This window comes from Haliotis rufescens, unplaced genomic scaffold (assembly GCF_023055435.1).
Source record: "Haliotis rufescens isolate VD_foot unplaced genomic scaffold, xgHalRufe1.0.p SCAF_19, whole genome shotgun sequence".
Taxonomy (NCBI): Eukaryota; Metazoa; Mollusca; class Gastropoda; order Lepetellida; family Haliotidae; genus Haliotis; species Haliotis rufescens.
The window spans coordinates 21,950,031-21,968,585 of record NW_025963879.1 but is presented as its reverse complement, the minus strand read 5'-3'; the positions used below and the strand labels follow the sequence as shown (position 1 = coordinate 21,968,585).

Genomic DNA, 18,555 nt, shown 5'->3' with positions numbered 1-18,555 from the left:
GATATCAAATATATCAACACTCGTTGATAAAAGTGGCAAAAATCCTCGGCAAGCCTCGGATTTTTCCACTTTTATCAACTCGTGTTGATATATTTGATATCAAAAGACACTCGGGTGAGATTCTCTATGTAAATTAATTAGTAGTTAAATATACTTACTGCCGAATAATATTACCTTAATTTAAGTCACACGAGCAGCAAACTTATACTCTAAGGCTGCACAATTACGAACAATGCTTAGCATCACATTCTTGTACAGAAATCGCGTGATAATTTTAAACAACAAGTCGACGTCAAACATTTATGGTCCGCTTCAAAAAGTCTTTCTCTCATGCTAATTTTCAAACATGACACTCTTTCGCGCCACGAGGGAGAAATAAGTTAACAATTTTACAAAATTAATTGTTTGGGGGTATTTTCATTCTATAAATAATCATATTGTTCCAAAATATTTTTTGTAATTAATAACATAATTATCATATTTAGTTGATATTTTATAACTCCCAAAATGAAATAATTATATTTTATTTTTACGAATTAATAACTAGTCCCTAAGACGGAAGTGATGAGAACGTTTGTTGATATCTCCGTGTTCTGTCGTGTTTTCCGTGGGCTTGTGCATCAGTTATTATTGTGATGATAAGTGTTGTTGAATACTCGAGTAGCTCTGGTGAAAATGACAGCCATGATTCCACGGAAGCTAATCTACCACCCACCTTCCCTGACAAGCGTCCAGCCTCACCGTTAAATGACACCAGCGAGTGCAAACGTTTCAAAACAAGCGAGCCAGAAATACGGTGAGTGAAAAGCGCCGTCCGCGTGTCTAAGTGCACAACAATTATTTGCAGCAGACTTACCAAAGAAGCTCAGTGTCATCTACATTAGCAACAGCGGATGTGATGTTCAAGGGCGTAATTTTTGCTTTTTTTCTCTGTGAGAATAAAGAACTTTAATATGTTGAATTTTAGTTCGATGAGGCACCTTTCAAAGATGCATCGAGTCAGCTGGACATCTAGAGGCGTAAAAAGGACTGGAAGGGCTTGATTGAGGGAAATTGCCTGATCCTATGGAATAAAAGGGATCCTGGTAAAACGTCACATTAATGACCCCATTATGTGCCCGGCGAAAAAAGAGGCAAAGTTGCTAGAAGTAAAATCAGGGACAATATAGGCCTAACGTATCGTCTCTGTTGAAAAAGAATCGTGTAAAATTAATTTTAGTCCGCTATGGACTATTTTTTGCCACTTTTTTCATTCAAATATCCAAGCACTAAGGATAACCCGAACACGATCAAAGAGGCACGCATATAATATATATAGATCTATATGTATCTTCCGATACTAAATAATTTTTCTAGATAATTATATCTAGTTTTTATGATGATTTTGAATTGTAAACAGATTTTATTATCACGCCTCAATTTATATATATTAATTTATTTCATAATTCTCCTGACATTCTCACATGCAAAATAAACAGATGGTAATTCACCCAATGCATTTCAGCATCATCAACATTATTTGCTTTTACACTTCAGTTCATCACATTTATCCATACAATGGCGGTAGAAACTAACAGTTTTAGTCCACTAGTCTATTGATAACCATGATAACATATAGCTGAACCCTAAAAAATGGCAAATTTCTACTAGTCCTTATGATAACTTAACTATTGGGCAGTTTGGCAAGGACTACATGACTAGTGCCAATTTCTAATGCTGCATTCAGTCATATTTATATTATCTACTTACAGCAAAATAAACAAACATTAATTTATAAATGAATGTAGGGATATACCTGGTCCATTTGTTTTTGAATCAAAGGGTCTCTCAGTAAATTTTTCCAGGGCCCAAAGCACGAATGTGGGATAGTTTATTTTTTATCAGAAAAGACATGTCAGTATTTTTGTGACCCACAAACTACATGCAATTTGAAAAGTTAATGATTCAAACAGCCATACTTTCTTGCGTCCAACAGGACTCACTCTTTAAATTATTTGTTGATAGGATGCAATTGTTTTTATCTAGAGTGAGACCCTGTGAATGTCAGTTGCTACGTTTGTTTACGGAAGCCTTTTAGGGCCATTTGTTATTTTTTCTTTTCTTGAAATTTCAAGATACTAACTTGAAATTTCTAAATGTTATGTTGGAATTTCAAGATGCTAAGTTGAAATTTCAAGATAATCATCTTGAAATTTCAAGATAACTTAAAATTTCAACATAACATCTAGAAATTTCAAGATACTAACTTGAAATTTCTAGATGTTATGTTGAAATTTCAAGCAACAAGGTCGAAATTTCAAGATACCATCTAGAAATTTCAAGATACTAACTTGAAATTTCTAGATGTTATGTTGAAATTTCAAGTTGTTATCTTGAAATTCCAACATAACATCTAGAAATTTCAAGTTAGTATCTTGAAATGTTTAGATGGTATCTTGAAATTTTGACTTTGTTGCTTGAAATTTCAAGAAAAAAATAAAAAAACAAATGGCCCTGAAAGGGCTTCCATACTTGTTGTATTCATAGATTGTAAATTAACTGTAAATGAATGTTGAATGCTCAGTTACGTTTTTTATTTTCGTTTTGGCCTATCTCTGAGGTACATTTTTTTATCAAAAATTCATAGACCAATGAAATGTTGATGATTACTGAAGTTGATCATTTGAAATTTGGCTTTGGAGAGAATTGAAAAAGGTTCAAGAGCATGTCAAAACATCTGCCCTCATGGAACAATACTGCTTCTAGATCAGTAAGAAATGTGGATAACTCGTACATTTGTAATCCAAGTATATTTATTTATCAGTTAATGTGGTATCTCATCAGAAGAGACGTCCGACTTCTACCTCTGCCCTCAGCAATACAGACGTTGTATGACGATAGAACTGACGAGACACGGCGGGAGGATAACAGTAAACATGGCGGACGGATACGGTCCTTTGCTCACGTGGAAGGCAACTGGGCCACGTTTGTGTATGTCCCAGGTTAGTAAGAATAAGAATAAATCTGTGGGTTAATAATAATAATAATAAGTGTATTTATAAATTATAATGTGCCAGATTCCATTCACCAAGTGGATGCTCATGGCGCTGCACTATTATTACCCTGGTCAATGGATCAATGAGCACTCGATTTTCATTCTCAGCTCCCTGGTAAGTATACAACCCAAGCTGCCTGTGAGGCGCTAGAAGGTTCACGGCTAAATTACCATCTCATCCTACCGGGTACCCACTCACTGCTGGGTGAACAGAGGCACATTTTGAACAAAGTCACTTGCCTAAGCAGACTTCACATGTGGTACATGTGTTTAAGTGTGGGGCAGGACCGAAGCCCTCGAAATTCTCAGGATTCAAACTGCTGAACGCGGTCACCCATCCAACTACTCTCCGAGACCGACGTTGCTTAACTTGACCTGATTTGTGACCTGTGCGCTGTGCACAGGACCATGTGTCATCACCTGTTGGTTGGGTGGATACAGGGGTGAGGACGGTTGGAGACAGGGATGAGGATGGTTGGAGACAGGGATGAGTGGTGACAGGAGTAATGGTGGAAGTTGGGTGGAGAGAGAGACAGCAGTGGGGCCAGTGGACTCGGAGACATGGACGAGTGGGGACAGGAATGGGATTGGGGGTTGGGTAGAGACGGAGACAGGGGTAGGGATAACAATAGAAACGGATGGGGGTTGGGTGGCAACAAGGGTGGGGACGGGTGGAGACAGATGGGCATTAGGTGGGTACAGCTCTTTTTCAGGGGTGGAGACAGGGATGTCTGGGTCAGGAACTTGTAGGCTGATGACAGATCGGGCTGGGTCAGGGAGTGTGAGACGGGTGGAGTTAGGTGGATGCTGGTGTGTGTTACATCTTCACTGTAAGAGTACTTCTACTTCTTCTTCTCAGTGCATGGGGGCGGTCGGGTAGCCGAGTGGTTAAAGCGTTCGCTCGTCACGCCAAAGACCCGGGTTCGATTCCCGACATAGGTACAATGTGTGAAGCCCGTTCTGGTGTCCCACTCCATGATATTGCTGGAATATTGCTAAAAGCGGTGTAAAACTATATTCTCACTCACTCACTCACTCACTCACTCACCAACTCACTCACTCACTCACTCTCAGTGCATGTTTTCAGAAAAAAATTCTTTAGCTTCCTTTGTATATGTCAAGTATGTTGGCATGTGAACGAAATTCTCACATTATGGTTCTGGATGTACAAAGATATGATTCGTTACGTGCTTGTGTTTCTGTGTTCCAGTCACCCCTGATGACAGACTCCTGGAGCTCTTCACGTCCCTGCTCTCCTGTCTCCGACCCCTCCAGTTCCAGTTGATGTCAGATCACCATGTGACACTCTCGCGGACAGTAGCGATCCGGCACCACTGGATAGAGTCACTCAGAGACACCTTGAAAGAAAACCTCACAACTTGTGATGGGTAAGAAATTGTTGTGTGTATAAGTATTTGAAGTTAGTGATTTAGGTTTACTGCCTCTGTGTGTATTATTTCGGAGCATGCGCGTTTGTATTGTGACAGGAAGTACCTGACGAAGATCGTAGATGTTTCAGGGATGTGAAATCTCCGCGGAAACGCGGAAAATCGCGTTTTTTAAAACAGTAGTCCTCGGGAAAAAAACATCTTCCGCGTAAAAATTTAATAAAATTTAAAAAAAAAACACTCCGAAAAATATGATCGAAAACCGGACAATTGGCGCGGATTGTCCTGTTTTCGATCAGAGCTTTCACAGCTTAGGTTTTCGGACATCATACGTTTTCTGTCACGAATACTTGCACTATAACGTGGGGTGTGGCGTCACACAGAAATTGTAAATACTCAGAGTCAGCTGATGGCTTGTTTTTAAGATAAAGTTGTCTTTTTAATCCTGTAAGTGAATGAGATGTTTTACAGTTGTTCATGTGATAAGCGAGAAAACTATGAATGTTTCTTCAGCGTCCAAAACCCCATGTCATGGGGATATATGTTGTATTAATGTCTTATGTTTGCAATGGAGTTTTGTTTTTTTCATCAAAAGGTAAGTACAAGGTAAGTTTTTTCCAATATGCTTCAACATGGGGAAAGGGTCAGACATTGCACGCTTGTGACAGTTGTCCTTGTGTCTGGGGGATGGGGGTTGAAGTTTATGGCAGTATTGCTCCCAGACCTGGCGGGTAGCCAGGTGCGCGAAAGCTATGCCCAATTTTATAAAAGTACTGATTTAACTTCGAAATTTTACTGCATCTGCCATCTTGTTTATTTGACTTATTGACTTTGGCCATTGACTTATTACATTTCTTGGTGTGAATGTTGTCCAAACTGCACGAAATGGCTTAAAATGCAATCAAATGTTTTAAAAATTTCTGGGGGGGCATGCCCCCAGACCCCCCTAGACTTTGCCTCTTTTTTTTCGGGAATGCTCACATCCCTGATGTTTACCACGGCGGTAGAGCCCACAAGTATGGGTGTTGTGCTGAAGGAACAAGGTTCTAATCAGGGACCCATGAGCAGCAGATCCTGGCACAGTATAAGGAGGCAACTCTACATTCCCCCAATTGTCTAAAAATCCAATTCTGGAATTCAGAACCTTGACAAACCATATTAATGCTCAACATTTGTAGTCTGTCTCACAGTCCCTGAACCATCTTATTTTCCTTCCATCCAGTCCTCTCTGTAATGCATCAACTCTAAGTGGAGCAAGTCTAGATTTGCCATCTGGATCTCCCATCTCACTGGGGCTCCTTTTCAATTTATATGGAGTTCTTTCAAAATTACATATTTTCAGAGTCAGTCTACAACGTTTGCTAAGGCCCAAAGCTGTCATCTTTTGACCAAAGTTTGATTCTTTGCAAATGTTGAGTAGTATATTTCAAGTGTTTTACATTAATGATACATTTAAGGTCAGTCGTTTCCTATTTCTTGGCTTAGTGTTGTGTTTTTGAAAAAATAATGGTTGAAGAGGAAAAAATGTTAAAGATTGTTCAGATTTGTTTTTTTCCAAAAGAAACTGATCTCTTCTGTCTTGTATTGTATACATTATAGTTTTAGGTAAACATGTATGTTTGTAGTTAGTGCAGATAAAAAAACCGCTTGTTGTGTTTTATTTTTTTCCACTTTGATTTTTTGTGTGTTGGCAGATCTGTTTTACTGCATGCCGGCGCCTTTGCCTCATCTCTCAGAAATGGAATAATCCTTGGAGAAATCTGGAGGTCGTTCTTGTTGCAGAACACTGTACATTCCCTTTGCTAATCTAGATGTCTTCCATCTTCCTGAGACAAGGGAGTTAACTGACTTTAAAAGTCCAGTTTCCACCCTTGCCGAATTAGGCTGCAATTATGGAGTTATATTTTGGCTGGTCTAACGAGGCTATGCATAGTCAAATCAAAATCGCATTTTGAAATCAACATCCGGTTCGTAAACTGACATGCAAATCTCAATCAGTTGTAGGATTTGAAAACCATGTGTACCGTCAACCTAGCATCAACAGATATTTTTCAAATTTTTTAATTTTTTTAATCAAGGTTCCAACATGATTTAATGCACTTCATGAAGTAAGGCCCTATTTATTACAACATAGATCTTGATTATCAATCAGAAGTTCTTGCCGGGGTGCGCCATTTTGTTGAAGCAAATGCAAGTGATATGAGAGGTGGAATCTGATTGGTCAATAGGAGGGTCATAGAAGGGACATAACTTGTAATAGCCACTGGTGGCGCTACGATTGAATTCAGACATTCCTGCCTATTTCGGTAAAGGTTGAAACTGGACTTTTACAGTCAGCCAGCTCCCTTGCCTCGGGAAGATGGATGTCTTAATGTTAATTGGTTAAGTGCATCATTTGTGATTTCAGCTGTATCTGTGATATTGTGCAACCACGACTCTACACCAACGATGAGAAGACCAGGTGAGTGGTCAACCGTGACTGAGAGATCTTATTCCGGGATTTATCTCATGTTTGAACTAAGTACCAGTGACAGGCAACTTCGAAAAATATTTATTTTGTCAAACTTTGGAATTATACTTGTCCTTACTCACACTATGCTTTTCTTTCTTCTACTGTTGGGGGCACGGGTGGCACAGTCGTCTAAGGCGCCCCGATTCGCTGTGCAGAGTTGCGTCCCTTGGGCACGCCAGAAATCTATGATTGTGGGTTCGAATCCCGGTTCGCCTCGATTATGTTTCTAGGTTTGTGAGCACCATACCCGTGCTCGTGGGTTTCACCGAAGTGGTAAACGTCTGAGACATGGGCTTTCCTCCCACATTAAGCTGACACGCCGCGATATAACTGGAATACTGTGAAAAGAGGCGCTAAACCCAACTCACACAATTCTTCTACTGTCCTTGTTGAAATGCCTTGCACTCGGCATTAAGGGGCTTAAACAAGGACTGGTCAGCTTGGAGTCTGTTTGGGGTATTCATGTTAAACTGCGGCATGGTATCTCAGTGGGCTAGCATTATAAAATTGGCATTTGTCCGGACTAGTACAAGCAGCCACACACACACGTGCAGCACATCGCTATATAAGTGCAATAATCTTGGAACGAGACGTTATACTCCATTCCACCTCACCACGGTAGCAGAGTTGCAAGCTCTCATTCGCTGTTGCGGGCTTGCAGATCAATCATCCTAATTTCGACCTCCTACTTGGGATCTCAACGTCATTTTATGCCATTTATCTTTGGAGGTCTGTGTCACACTCAAGGCAATATTTCTACTAGCTCTAGCAGCGGCTGCAAGCATTGATGAGCTTCATGCTCTTGATGTCAACAGGGTCCGGTTCGAGAGACAACGTCATGGGACAGTATTCCTTAGACTTCGCTGGGACTTCATAGCCAAGAACCAGCTCCATGGCCAACCAGATCAGTTGTTCACCATCCCTTCCCTTGCCTTGATTTTGAATCCTGATGATCGTGAACATCTCTCTTTATGTCTGGGTCAAGCCTTACATCTCTTGCTAAAAGCTTCGACTTCTCTGTGATGCTTTCTTTAGAGACTTTTCTTCCCGTTATCCACGGCTGCGAACACGGAAGTCTCCCGAACTGTGATATTCTTCTGGCTACGCTCAACAATTCCCCCGGCTAACACCTTAGCGCGGAATGCCTCCTCCACTGGCTACCAATCCACACGAGACTCAAGCTGTTCCCTCTACTATGGCAAGCTTGGCTTGCAACTGCACGTTTTCTGCTAATATGAAAGGATGTTTTTGGAAGTCTGATGCAACTGAGACATGGCGGTCACAGATGTCCAAGGTCTTCATCAGTTCGGACCACTGGTTCTTGCCAAGCAAACTGACAGCAACTCATCGGCGCAGATGAAGGTACAATGGACCACGGCTCAGCTGAATCGTGGATTGTATCGTAAAAATGGAAATAAATACTGTAATTTATATTCTCTGAGTACCCATTTGAGGGCAACTAGACTCATCTGTGGAGACTTATGTCTTCAAGTTTGAAGTATCCGCATGGCTCGTCCTTTTCAGCGTGTACCCAGGCGTGTACCTGCTAACCTCTGTCTTTGTGCAAGTTATGTCTCAGTATTGGTTTGAAGACGCTCTTGTGGGCATTGTTGATCGTTTCCTCTTCACGTCTTAGCATGCTTCGATCACTGGGGGGGGGGGGGGGGGGGGGGGGGGGGGTCAGGGGGTCAGGTTGCCTAGTGGTTAAAGCGTTCGCTCATCATGCCGAAGACCCAGGTTCGATTCCCGACATGGGTACAATGTGTGAAGCCCATTTCTGGTGTCCCCCGCCATGATATTACTGGAATATTGCTAAAAGCGGCGTAAAACCATACTCACTCACTCAATCACTGCGGACGTGGTTGATAACTTTGACAATGCGTCAAAAGAGATGCCAAGCTGGCTCACCATTATGTCTGTGGGAGTAGTGTGTGAAGCTTGTCTTGTAGAACCGATTGACTGGAGGGACACTGTTCCCCCTACCGGATTGTTACAAGTCGTGGCTGAATAAGTTGCCGAGTTCAAAGCTACGTAGTCGTTCTACGATGTCCCTTGTGAAGATACATGACTCATGTATTGCCGATATCATGATCGTTACGTCCCAGTAATGCAAAGGGGTTTTTGTTCTTTGGAATCACTCATTCACGAGTTAAACTAAACGGGGTGTCAAGTAGCCTAGTAGTTAAAGCGTTGGCTCGTTACAAGATATTTGGTCACACCCTGTGTCAGTATACTGCATAAAAGGAAAGGGATGTAACGAGGCCAACTCACGAAGTTCTTTCGAGGACTAATTCAACAATATCCACTATAAACACCCCCATAAAACTATACACTCATTTCGGGCGGTTGGGAAGCCTAGTGGTTAAAGCTGTCGCCCGTCACGCCGAAGACCCGGGTTCGATTCATGATATGGGTACAATGTGTGAAGACCATTTCTGGTTCCCCCGCCATGATATTGCTGGAATATTGCTAAAAGCGGCGTAAAACCATATTCACTCACTCACTCACTTTACACGCCAAACATTGTACCAATCAGGTGATTGGTGCATTGTTTAGTACCATCTTCCTCGTCTTCGTCTCACGGTTGTACTCTGTACAGGACAGGGTTGGTTGGTTGGTTGGTTGTTTTACGCCGCACTCAGCAATATTCCAGCTATATGAAGGGGGTCTGTAAATAATTGAGTCTGGACCAGACAATCCATTGATTGATATCATGAACATCGATCCACGCAATTGGGATCAATGGCATGCAGTCAGCGAGCCTGACCACCTGATCCCGTTAGTCGCCTTTTACGACAAGCATAGTCGCCTTTTACGGCAAGCATGGGTTGCTGAAAACCTATTCTACCCCGGAATCTTCACGGGCCAGGGTATCTGCGCCCTACCAACCGAGGGATAAATGCAGTGTGAGTTTATGAGATAAGATTAAAATATTTGAAAATCTGATTGTACATTCATATACTTATCCTATCTCACACGCTATATGCACACCCAACCATCTCCGTACCACACCAGCCTTTTTGCTTTAAGTAAGAGAATGATGTGGCAGGGTATGTCTGGTGATAGGGTCCCACAGGGTCGTATCGTGCGAGATTGCAGTGGTGCATTCCCCTTTGTTTAGGTGATGACTTGGTGATGTATGGAATGTGTTGGGGTGAGATGTTTTTTGAAGTTGGAAACTTTGTTCTAGGATGTTTCCACACCATTTTTGAAATTAGAAGGAAGAAATGCATTGTGTGAGAACGGAGAAGTATAGATATATAATTCCTTATAGGATTTTCGATTCCTGGATTATAATTCTCAAGTAGTTATTCAATGTTATAATATAAAGTGTAGTATTAAAGCCCTCTCTCTATTGGTTCTTTTCTCAGTAAAATCCAAGTCATCTTTGCCGAGATAAAACACTGACCAATGATGAAAGGTGGCGACAAACACGAAATTTCTCCCATCATGATTGGTGCACATTTCTAACAAACTCGGTTTAAAAAATAATAGAATTGGTTCTCAGGAAATGACTTATAGAGCGGGCGGGCAATGTTTTTTGTTGTTGTTGGCTTGTTCAAACTAGTATGTAACCAAATAAACAGTTGTGTGTACCATCAACCTGGGAAAGGGCCTCCCTACATAAACAAGCATACTAACTCCTATTGCTGCCATGACCATAACACGAGATGCACAGTAAATTAGTGTGCATGTAAAGGGAAGTAACTGCATGCTATATTGTATCTCGCATTGTTTTTAAGTATTTTTATACTGTTCAAATGGAGAAGGGGGGTGGGGTGTGGAAATAAAAACGAAACATGGGGCAGACTTTATGATGATGCGAGCAGTGCCTGAGAACCAAAAGTATTATTTTTTTTAGCCTTTGCTCTGGCATCTAAAAGGAAGCCCCACAAACCCTTGTATCTGTAGTGTGTTAGTTAAAACTCTATGGACACACATTTTTTATATTTTCGTTTCACAGGCCACTGCCTCTACTGAAAAGCAGCTGGAAAAGAAATAAATGAAACATAAAAATATTCATTATTATTATGTGCCCGCTTGTAACATAGACCATCTTATAAAATATGAAATGCTATATATCAATTCCATGTCTACATCACTATCAGTGATCCATCTGCAGTTTTAACACCACGACAGAATGACTTCCAAATAAATAAATAAATAAATAAATAAATAAATAAATAAATAAATAAATAAATAAATAAATAAATAAATAAATAAATAAATAAATAAATAAATAAATAAATAAATAAATAAATAAATAAATAAATAAATAAATAAATAAATAAATAAATAAATAAATAAATAAATAAATAAATAAATAAATAAATAAATAAATAAATAAATAAATAAATAAATAAATAAATAAATAAATAAATAAATAAATAAATAAATAATGACACAGCTATTTAAGTTTATATTGACCGGCCTTGAGTGGAAGAGCTGGAATAAATCTGGAAACATAAAAATATAAAAGCGTGGCTTAAGAAGCCGAGAAGGAACGGACACCCTTCTTACAAGCATGGGGGAAGGATCTCGTGAATGCATTCTGGGCTGATCATTGAGGAATCTATGTCCCCAGGACGTTCCTATGTCTGGAAGTCCAGGAGGACGGAACTCACTTACGTCACTACGTGGATGTGGTCAACAAGTGCTTCAAGGAGTTCCGGCTACAGGCGTACTACGAGGTAGGTATCTCTGGAAGCTTGGCTTGCATGTACGTAACAGATATTGCTAACAGAGGCTCTTGGAGTGTTTTACAATAGGCAGTTATTTGTTTGTTTGTAGTTAAATGCACACTCAGCAATATTCAAGCTGTATGACGGCAGGCTGTAAATAATCGAGTTTTGACCAGACAATCCAGTGTGTGACATCATGTGCAATCCACGCAATTGGGATCGATGACATGCATCAACCAAGTCAGCGAGCCTGACCACCCAATCCCGTTAGTCGCCTCTTACGACAAGCATAGTTGCCTTTTACGGCAAGCATGGGTTGCTGAAGACCTATTCTACCCAGGATCTTCTCAGGTTTCCAAATTGTTAGTGAGTTCGGTTAAACGCCACTTTGAACAGTATTTCAGTTATATCACAGTGAGTCAATTGGTGTGGGAGGAAAGCATGAAGTGATTCAGGTCTTAGATTTTTACCACTTCGGTGAAACCCCGTGCATAGCATTGGTCAATCCAAAGAGGATAGGGAGCAGGGGTGTAAACATATAACCCCAATGTTGAACAGTTAGCGAATCCCACAATTCCAATACAATCATGACTATAAGAGCAAACATCAAGGAACACTGGACCCCCCATCTTCCCGAGACAAGGGATATTTCATTCTCGATCGTAGCGCCACTGGTGGCAATTACAATTTAGGTCCCTTCTATGCCCTTCCTATGGACCAATTAGATTTCTACCTCTCATATCACTTGCATTTCCTTCAAACAAAATGGCGATGCCCAGTCAAGACAGTCTGATCGATAATCAAGGTCTTTTTTGTAATAAAATGGGTGTGACCTCACGAATTGCATCAAATCACTTGATTCAAGACATGAACAAATTTGGGAAATATCGACCCCCGCCCTGTTGACAGTACACATGCTTTACAAATCTTGCAATTGACTGAAATCTTCATGGCAGTCGCAATGTTGTTTACAAACCAAACATTAAGTTTGTCACACGATTTTGATTGGACTGTGCATAGACTCGTTAGTCCAACCGAAATATAACTCCATAATCCCTGGAAACTGGACTTTTATAGTCAGTTAACTCCCTTGCCTTGGGAAGATGTAGACCCCCTTAATTTCAAACACTATATGAGGATTTGGTGGTGCCAATTGTGTGTCATTTTTGCTCAAGCAGTAGAATGTTGTGTAGTCTTCATAAGATAGTCTCCATGGTCAAGTGGTAGAGCGTCCCCCTGGAGAGATTAAACGATTGTACTTGTTGTTACCCTGTCTGGCGCTTGGCATTAAGGGGCTTAAACAAGGACTGGTCGGCTTGGAGTCATGATACTGTGTCTGAGTGGGGTATTCATGTTAAACTGCGGCATGGTATCTCAGTGGGCTAGCACTATAAATCGGCATCAGTCCGGACTAGTACAAGCAGCCACATACACACACGCGTATGCATGTCACTATATAAGTGCAGTAATCTTGGATGTGATGTTAAACCCCATTTCACCCCACCTCACCTCACCTCACCTCACCTCACCTCACCTCACCTCACCGTTGGGGGCACGGGTGGCCCATTCGTCTAAGGCGCTGCGATTCGCTGTGCAGAGTTGCGTCCCTTGGGCATGCCAGAAACCTATGATTGTGGGTTCGAATCCCGGTTCGCCCCGATTATGTTTCTAGGTTTGTCAGCACGGAAGTGGTAAACGTCTGAGACCTGCATCACTTCGCGCTTTCCTCACACATTAAGCTGACAAACCGTGATATGACTGGAATAATGTTAAAAGCGGCGTTAAACACAACTCACTCACTCACTCACCTCACCGTATAGTCACCAGGTTGTCATCAGGCATTCAAGGGACACAGACAGACATTGTCCTGATGCTACTGGCTGCTATCTTCTTTCAACCCCATGTTGATATCTGTGACAAATATTCCTTTTCAGAATCCATCATTTCACATCAGCATTGCCTGGTGCTTGGGAGATGTTACAGCTGATGTAACAGACCAGAAACTAGGCCAGATGAAGGTAATACCCGTACACTGGTATATTGTGCAGTGCCGTAGCCAACCGGGAGGGGGGGAATCGACATTAGCCAATCAGAAGGCAGCTTTCTTGAGCTTTTAAGACACTAGTCTCAAATTGGCGACAACGCTTCGAAACATATTTTGACGTATTCTCGATTAAAAAAATTAAAACTGATAAGAAGAACATTCTAGAATGGCTTATAGATGGCCTAGATTGTATGGATATAATCATAAAACACGTAACTGTTGTTCGGAATACCCCGTGTTAAATATTTCGTGGTTGCATGATTAGAAAACACATTCCGACTGTCGCTTTCATGATCTGGTAAGCGACGGTCTGATTGGTTGGATGAAAGGTCGTTCTGACGTGACCCTTAATGGGATGTCCTCAGATGTTTGTTTAGCATAGGAGAACTAAGATCTGATTTTAATAAGATTGGGTACTCGGGCCGAGTGGGTACTGAGGAGGACCCGGGTTCCTACAGGACAAACTGGACCCGTGGTTAGTCATGTGATATAGCTTCATGACAAAAAATCACTACATGGTTTGAATAAAGAAAACTTTAGTCCATTTCAGTGTATTAGCATCACCAGATCCTTTTAAACACATTTTGCTCCGGCTACTGTCAAACTATTCCCAATCGGACATTTTGTACCTATCTTTTGAAACCAAAAGCGGGTACCCAGATAGGGTCGGGTAATAGGGGTGTGGGTACCTGGGTAGTAAAGCTGGACTCGTTCCAGCCCTAGAAGGAACATGTTACAACAGACTGTTTGGACTAACCTTGGTATCTAGAGGATGACACTGTCGGTGTTGGATGCTGGGTCAACCACAGAGGCTTGTAATACAAAAACTAGCAGCTACAAGATATATGGTCACACCCAGTGTCAGTATACTATATTAAAGGAAAGGGATGTAACGAGGCCAACTCACTATGTTAGTTCGAGGACGAATTCAACAATGTCCCCTATAAGTACCACATAATACTATTCACTCCTTTTGGGCGGTCGGGTAGCCTAGTGGTTAAAGTGTTCGCCCGTCACGCCGAAAACCCAGATCCGATTCCCGACATGGGTACTATGTGTTAAGCCCATTTCTGGTGTCCCCCGCCATGATATTGCTGGAATATTGCTAAAATCGGAATAAAACCGTATACACTCACTCACTATACACTAATTCCAAGCCAATACATTTAGCTACACATTGAGACATTGATGAAGAAAATCGAAGTCATACTTTTGGATCTCGCATCTTCAGAAGCTCAAAATATTGGGATTTTTTAAAATTCTAAACCAAAATCCCTGCTCAGAATTTGTACCGCTAACTTACTGATTTTGATTATTATTGGGTCGTGTACACAAATACCACGCACCAAATCATGTTAAATCGATGGCACCTGTGAGGCCGGCCATCGTCATTCTTTCCGGGACAGGGCGGTCGGGTAGCCTAGTGGTTTAAGCGTTCGCTCGTCATGCCGAAGACCCGGGTTCGATTCCCGACATGGGTACAATGTGTGAAGCCCATTTCTGGTTCCCCCGCCGTGATATTGCTGGAATATTGCTTAAAGCGACGTTAAAACCATACTCACCAACTCACTCTTTCCGGGACACACACATTTGATGGTATAATGAATTGACGTACATATATTGGTCTCAATAAGCCCTTTGCCGTGCCGTCCGCCATAGACGACCTTGGTCTTGAAAAAACCTGCACTGTGACTTCGTGGCATTTGGTTTACAAAGATTATGTTTACATATACCTAAAAATATTAGGCCACACCCATTACTGGACCACTATTTCCTTATTGGCTGAAAATAGAGTAGGTGTGGCTTGGGTTGCATAATTACGCAGAAAACTGTCACTGATTTCGGGTCGATGTTTACATTTTTGTGTTTAAAGATCTCAATGCAATCTGTGAAGTTTTATTTTTGACATATTTATTAATAAGAATTGACTTCAATATATTCAAGGCCATATTAACTTTTTTGGACGGGGGGGGGGGGGGGGGGGCAAATAAGATTATTAATTTTTTCTTCAAGTTACTTTCACAAGGAAAAATGTTTTCTGTAAAAAATCCAGGGGGGCAACAGCATTTATGGGTTTAAGTTATTGTCTTAAAAATTGGTGTACACCTTTACAAAGTTTTTGTAAACACTTTTACAAGTGAGCACACCGAGTTTTACATATTACCTCAATAATCGCAAAAAAATATTTTTGTAAATTCTTAAATAAAAACATGTTACTGATAATCAGTACTTCTATTGCAGCTTGGTGGTCATTCTGTCAATGAGTTTTGGTCTGTAGAAGTTGTATGGCAGTTAAACTGTAATTTTGTGTTTCAGAAAATGGTGCAAGTGTTTGGCCAGGAGAATCCAGATCTCAGTGTCCTTGAGGTTCGGGAGATCGAGTGCAAGTCAGGGAACAAGGTTTTCCGATTTCCTCTACAGCAGGACAGCTGACCCCAGACTTGAAACAAATAAAATCTTTAAACTAATATTGTTGTTTTGGTTTGTATTTGGTTTGGGGGTTAAACGTCTTTGATTTGAAATCATTCCAATCTGATTAAAATCAGATCATTTTCTGAAACAAAGATCTGTGGTCTTGTCAGAACAAAGATCATAAAATAGATGGTTTCTGGTTAGAATGACCTTTCATCCGACCAATCAGGCATCGCTTACCAGATCAGGAAAGTGACAGTCAGAACGTGTTTTCTAATCATGCAACCTCGGAAGGTCAACACAGAGTATTCCGAACGACAATCTCTCACATCAATGGGATAAACACTGGAAATACTGCCAAACAATCTAGACCATACTTTAGACATTCTAGAATGTCCTTCTGTCCAATTTTCAATTTCTGAATCGAAAACTTAGCCAACATATTTTTCAAGCGTAGTCTGGAATGTAAATCGCAAGTTTGAAACTTGTGCCGTGTAGCCCGAGAAAGCTGCATTCTGATTTGCATTATGTCGTCTTCTTGTGAAACATTTCATTGGTTGGTCAAAGTGCGCGAAAGGTCATCCTGTAATGGGATGTCCTCAGATCTTTGTTTAGCGGTAGTGAGAACTAAGATCTGATTTTAATGAGATTGAAATCATGCATTCACAAGAGACAGATCTAGGATAGGAAGGCAATGTTGAAGCCAGTGGGATTCTGTGATTCAGGTCGTAACCTTGCCGACACTGATCTGGTTAATCGTTGCCGTGTCAAATTTGAGTGTTGATGGACCCGGATGTCGCAGTCAACTCCAAATATATTTGTTTTGTTTGTTTGTTTGTAGTTTAACGCCTCACTCAGCAATATTCCAGCTATATGAAGGTGGTCTGTCAATAATCGAGTCTGGACCAGACAAACTAGTGATTGACATCATGAGCATCGATCCACGCAATTGGGATATGATGACAAGCATCAACCAAGTCAGCGAGCCTGGCCACCCGATCGCTTTAGTTGCCTCTCACGACAAGCATAGTCGCCTTTAACGGCAAGAATGGGTTACGGAAGACCTATTCTACCCCGGATCTTCATGGGTCACCAAATATGCCAAAGTCGGTAACCCTTCTTAGAGGAGCATGTTCAACTTTCAGGATCTCCTTGGAAACGTGACAGCCAACACTGATATCAGGAAGCACCAGTAACCAGAGAGAACATGGAACTCTACAGAAGGAAAACAATAGGCACATTGTGAACTGTTAAAAACTGAACAGCTTGGACTAGTATGGATCCACATGCAACCGTGTTACAGAGTGGTGGATTTGTAATCTGTGCAAGGCAGGGGAGCTTAGTAAACACAAACAGTGAAAAACTAAGTGAGTGCGGTTAGGAATGTACAACAATAAATGTTGATTTACTATCTTAAAACAATATCCGCCATTTGGAGAGGGGCATCTTCGCGAGGCAAGGGAGTTAACTGACTACGAAAGGAAACTGGTCAGTTGACGCCCTTGAAGATGGGGGAGGGGCAAAGTGGCAAAAACATACCTACAAATAGCCGTAGAAACGGTCATAAAATCGTCCAGCTGTCATTGAGTTTGCAACTGAAACCATAACGTGGTATTAGTTTACTTGACCGTTCATCACACTTCCAACTTGGGTAAAATATAAGAATATAAATTTCCAACAGGAAAGTACTACCCGTAGATTACACTTGAGACCTATTTATGTTGGCCAAAAGCATTCCGTTACAGATACAGAAACCCAGACCACAATTTTCAGCTTGAGACACGTAGACGAGGGCCATTCTTAGGGGAGACAGAATCAGTTTAGATCTTTGTTTTAGGCATTTAATGGGTTGAAGGATAAAACGCCACCTCAGCAAAGCGTTACGGATTTCAGTGAGTGAGTTGGGTTTAACGCCGCTTTTAACAGTATTCCAGTTATATCACGGCGTGTCAGCTTAATGTGGGAGGAAAGCTCGAAGTGATGCAGGTCTCAGACGTTTACCACTTCGGTGAAACCCACGAGCACGGGTACGGTGCTGACAAACCTAGAAACATAATCGGGGCTAACCGGGATTGGAACCCACAATCATACGTTTCTGACGTGCCCAAGGAACGCAACTCTGCACAGCGAGTCGCGGCGCCATAAACGACTGGGCCACCCGTGCCCCCTACGGATTTCATCTGGCGAAAACAACTACTGAAGGTCAAGCGAAAACGGCACCTTATATTTATAATCAAGGTGTAAAATGACCCAGTCAATGAGATTGACATATAATATACATGTTGATGTTTGTTTGTTGTTTAACGCCGCACTCAGCACTATTCCAGCTATATGACGGCGGTCTGTAAATAATCGAGTCTTGACCAGACAATCCAGTGATTGATATCATGAGCATCGACCCACGCAGTTGGAATCGATGACAAAATATATATGTACCATTTCTATATCCGCGTATATCTAAGAAGCCCGAACTGGGTAATCCT

The 18,555-nt window shown here is 41.3% G+C and overlaps 1 protein-coding gene across 2 annotated transcripts; it reads left to right on the top strand.

The window, feature by feature from the left end:
- The first annotated feature begins 562 nt into the window (after window positions 1–562).
- Window positions 563–16,128, top strand: LOC124135294 (U6 snRNA phosphodiesterase 1-like). 2 transcript variants are annotated; one of them, XM_046500561.2, is made up of 7 exons: window positions 563–796; window positions 2,824–2,981; window positions 4,245–4,422; window positions 6,830–6,883; window positions 11,520–11,625; window positions 13,551–13,634; window positions 15,977–16,128. In XM_046500561.2, the coding sequence occupies exons 1-7, from the start codon at window positions 636–638 to the stop codon at window positions 16,091–16,093; spliced, it is 858 nt and encodes a 285-aa protein (XP_046356517.2). In that variant the 5' UTR covers window positions 563–635; the 3' UTR covers window positions 16,094–16,128. The 2 variants fall into 2 exon arrangements, with proteins under 2 accessions (XP_046356517.2, XP_046356518.2); XM_046500562.2 differs by having other exon boundaries at window positions 664–796; window positions 2,804–2,981.
- Window positions 16,129–18,555: the final 2,427 nt, after the last annotated feature.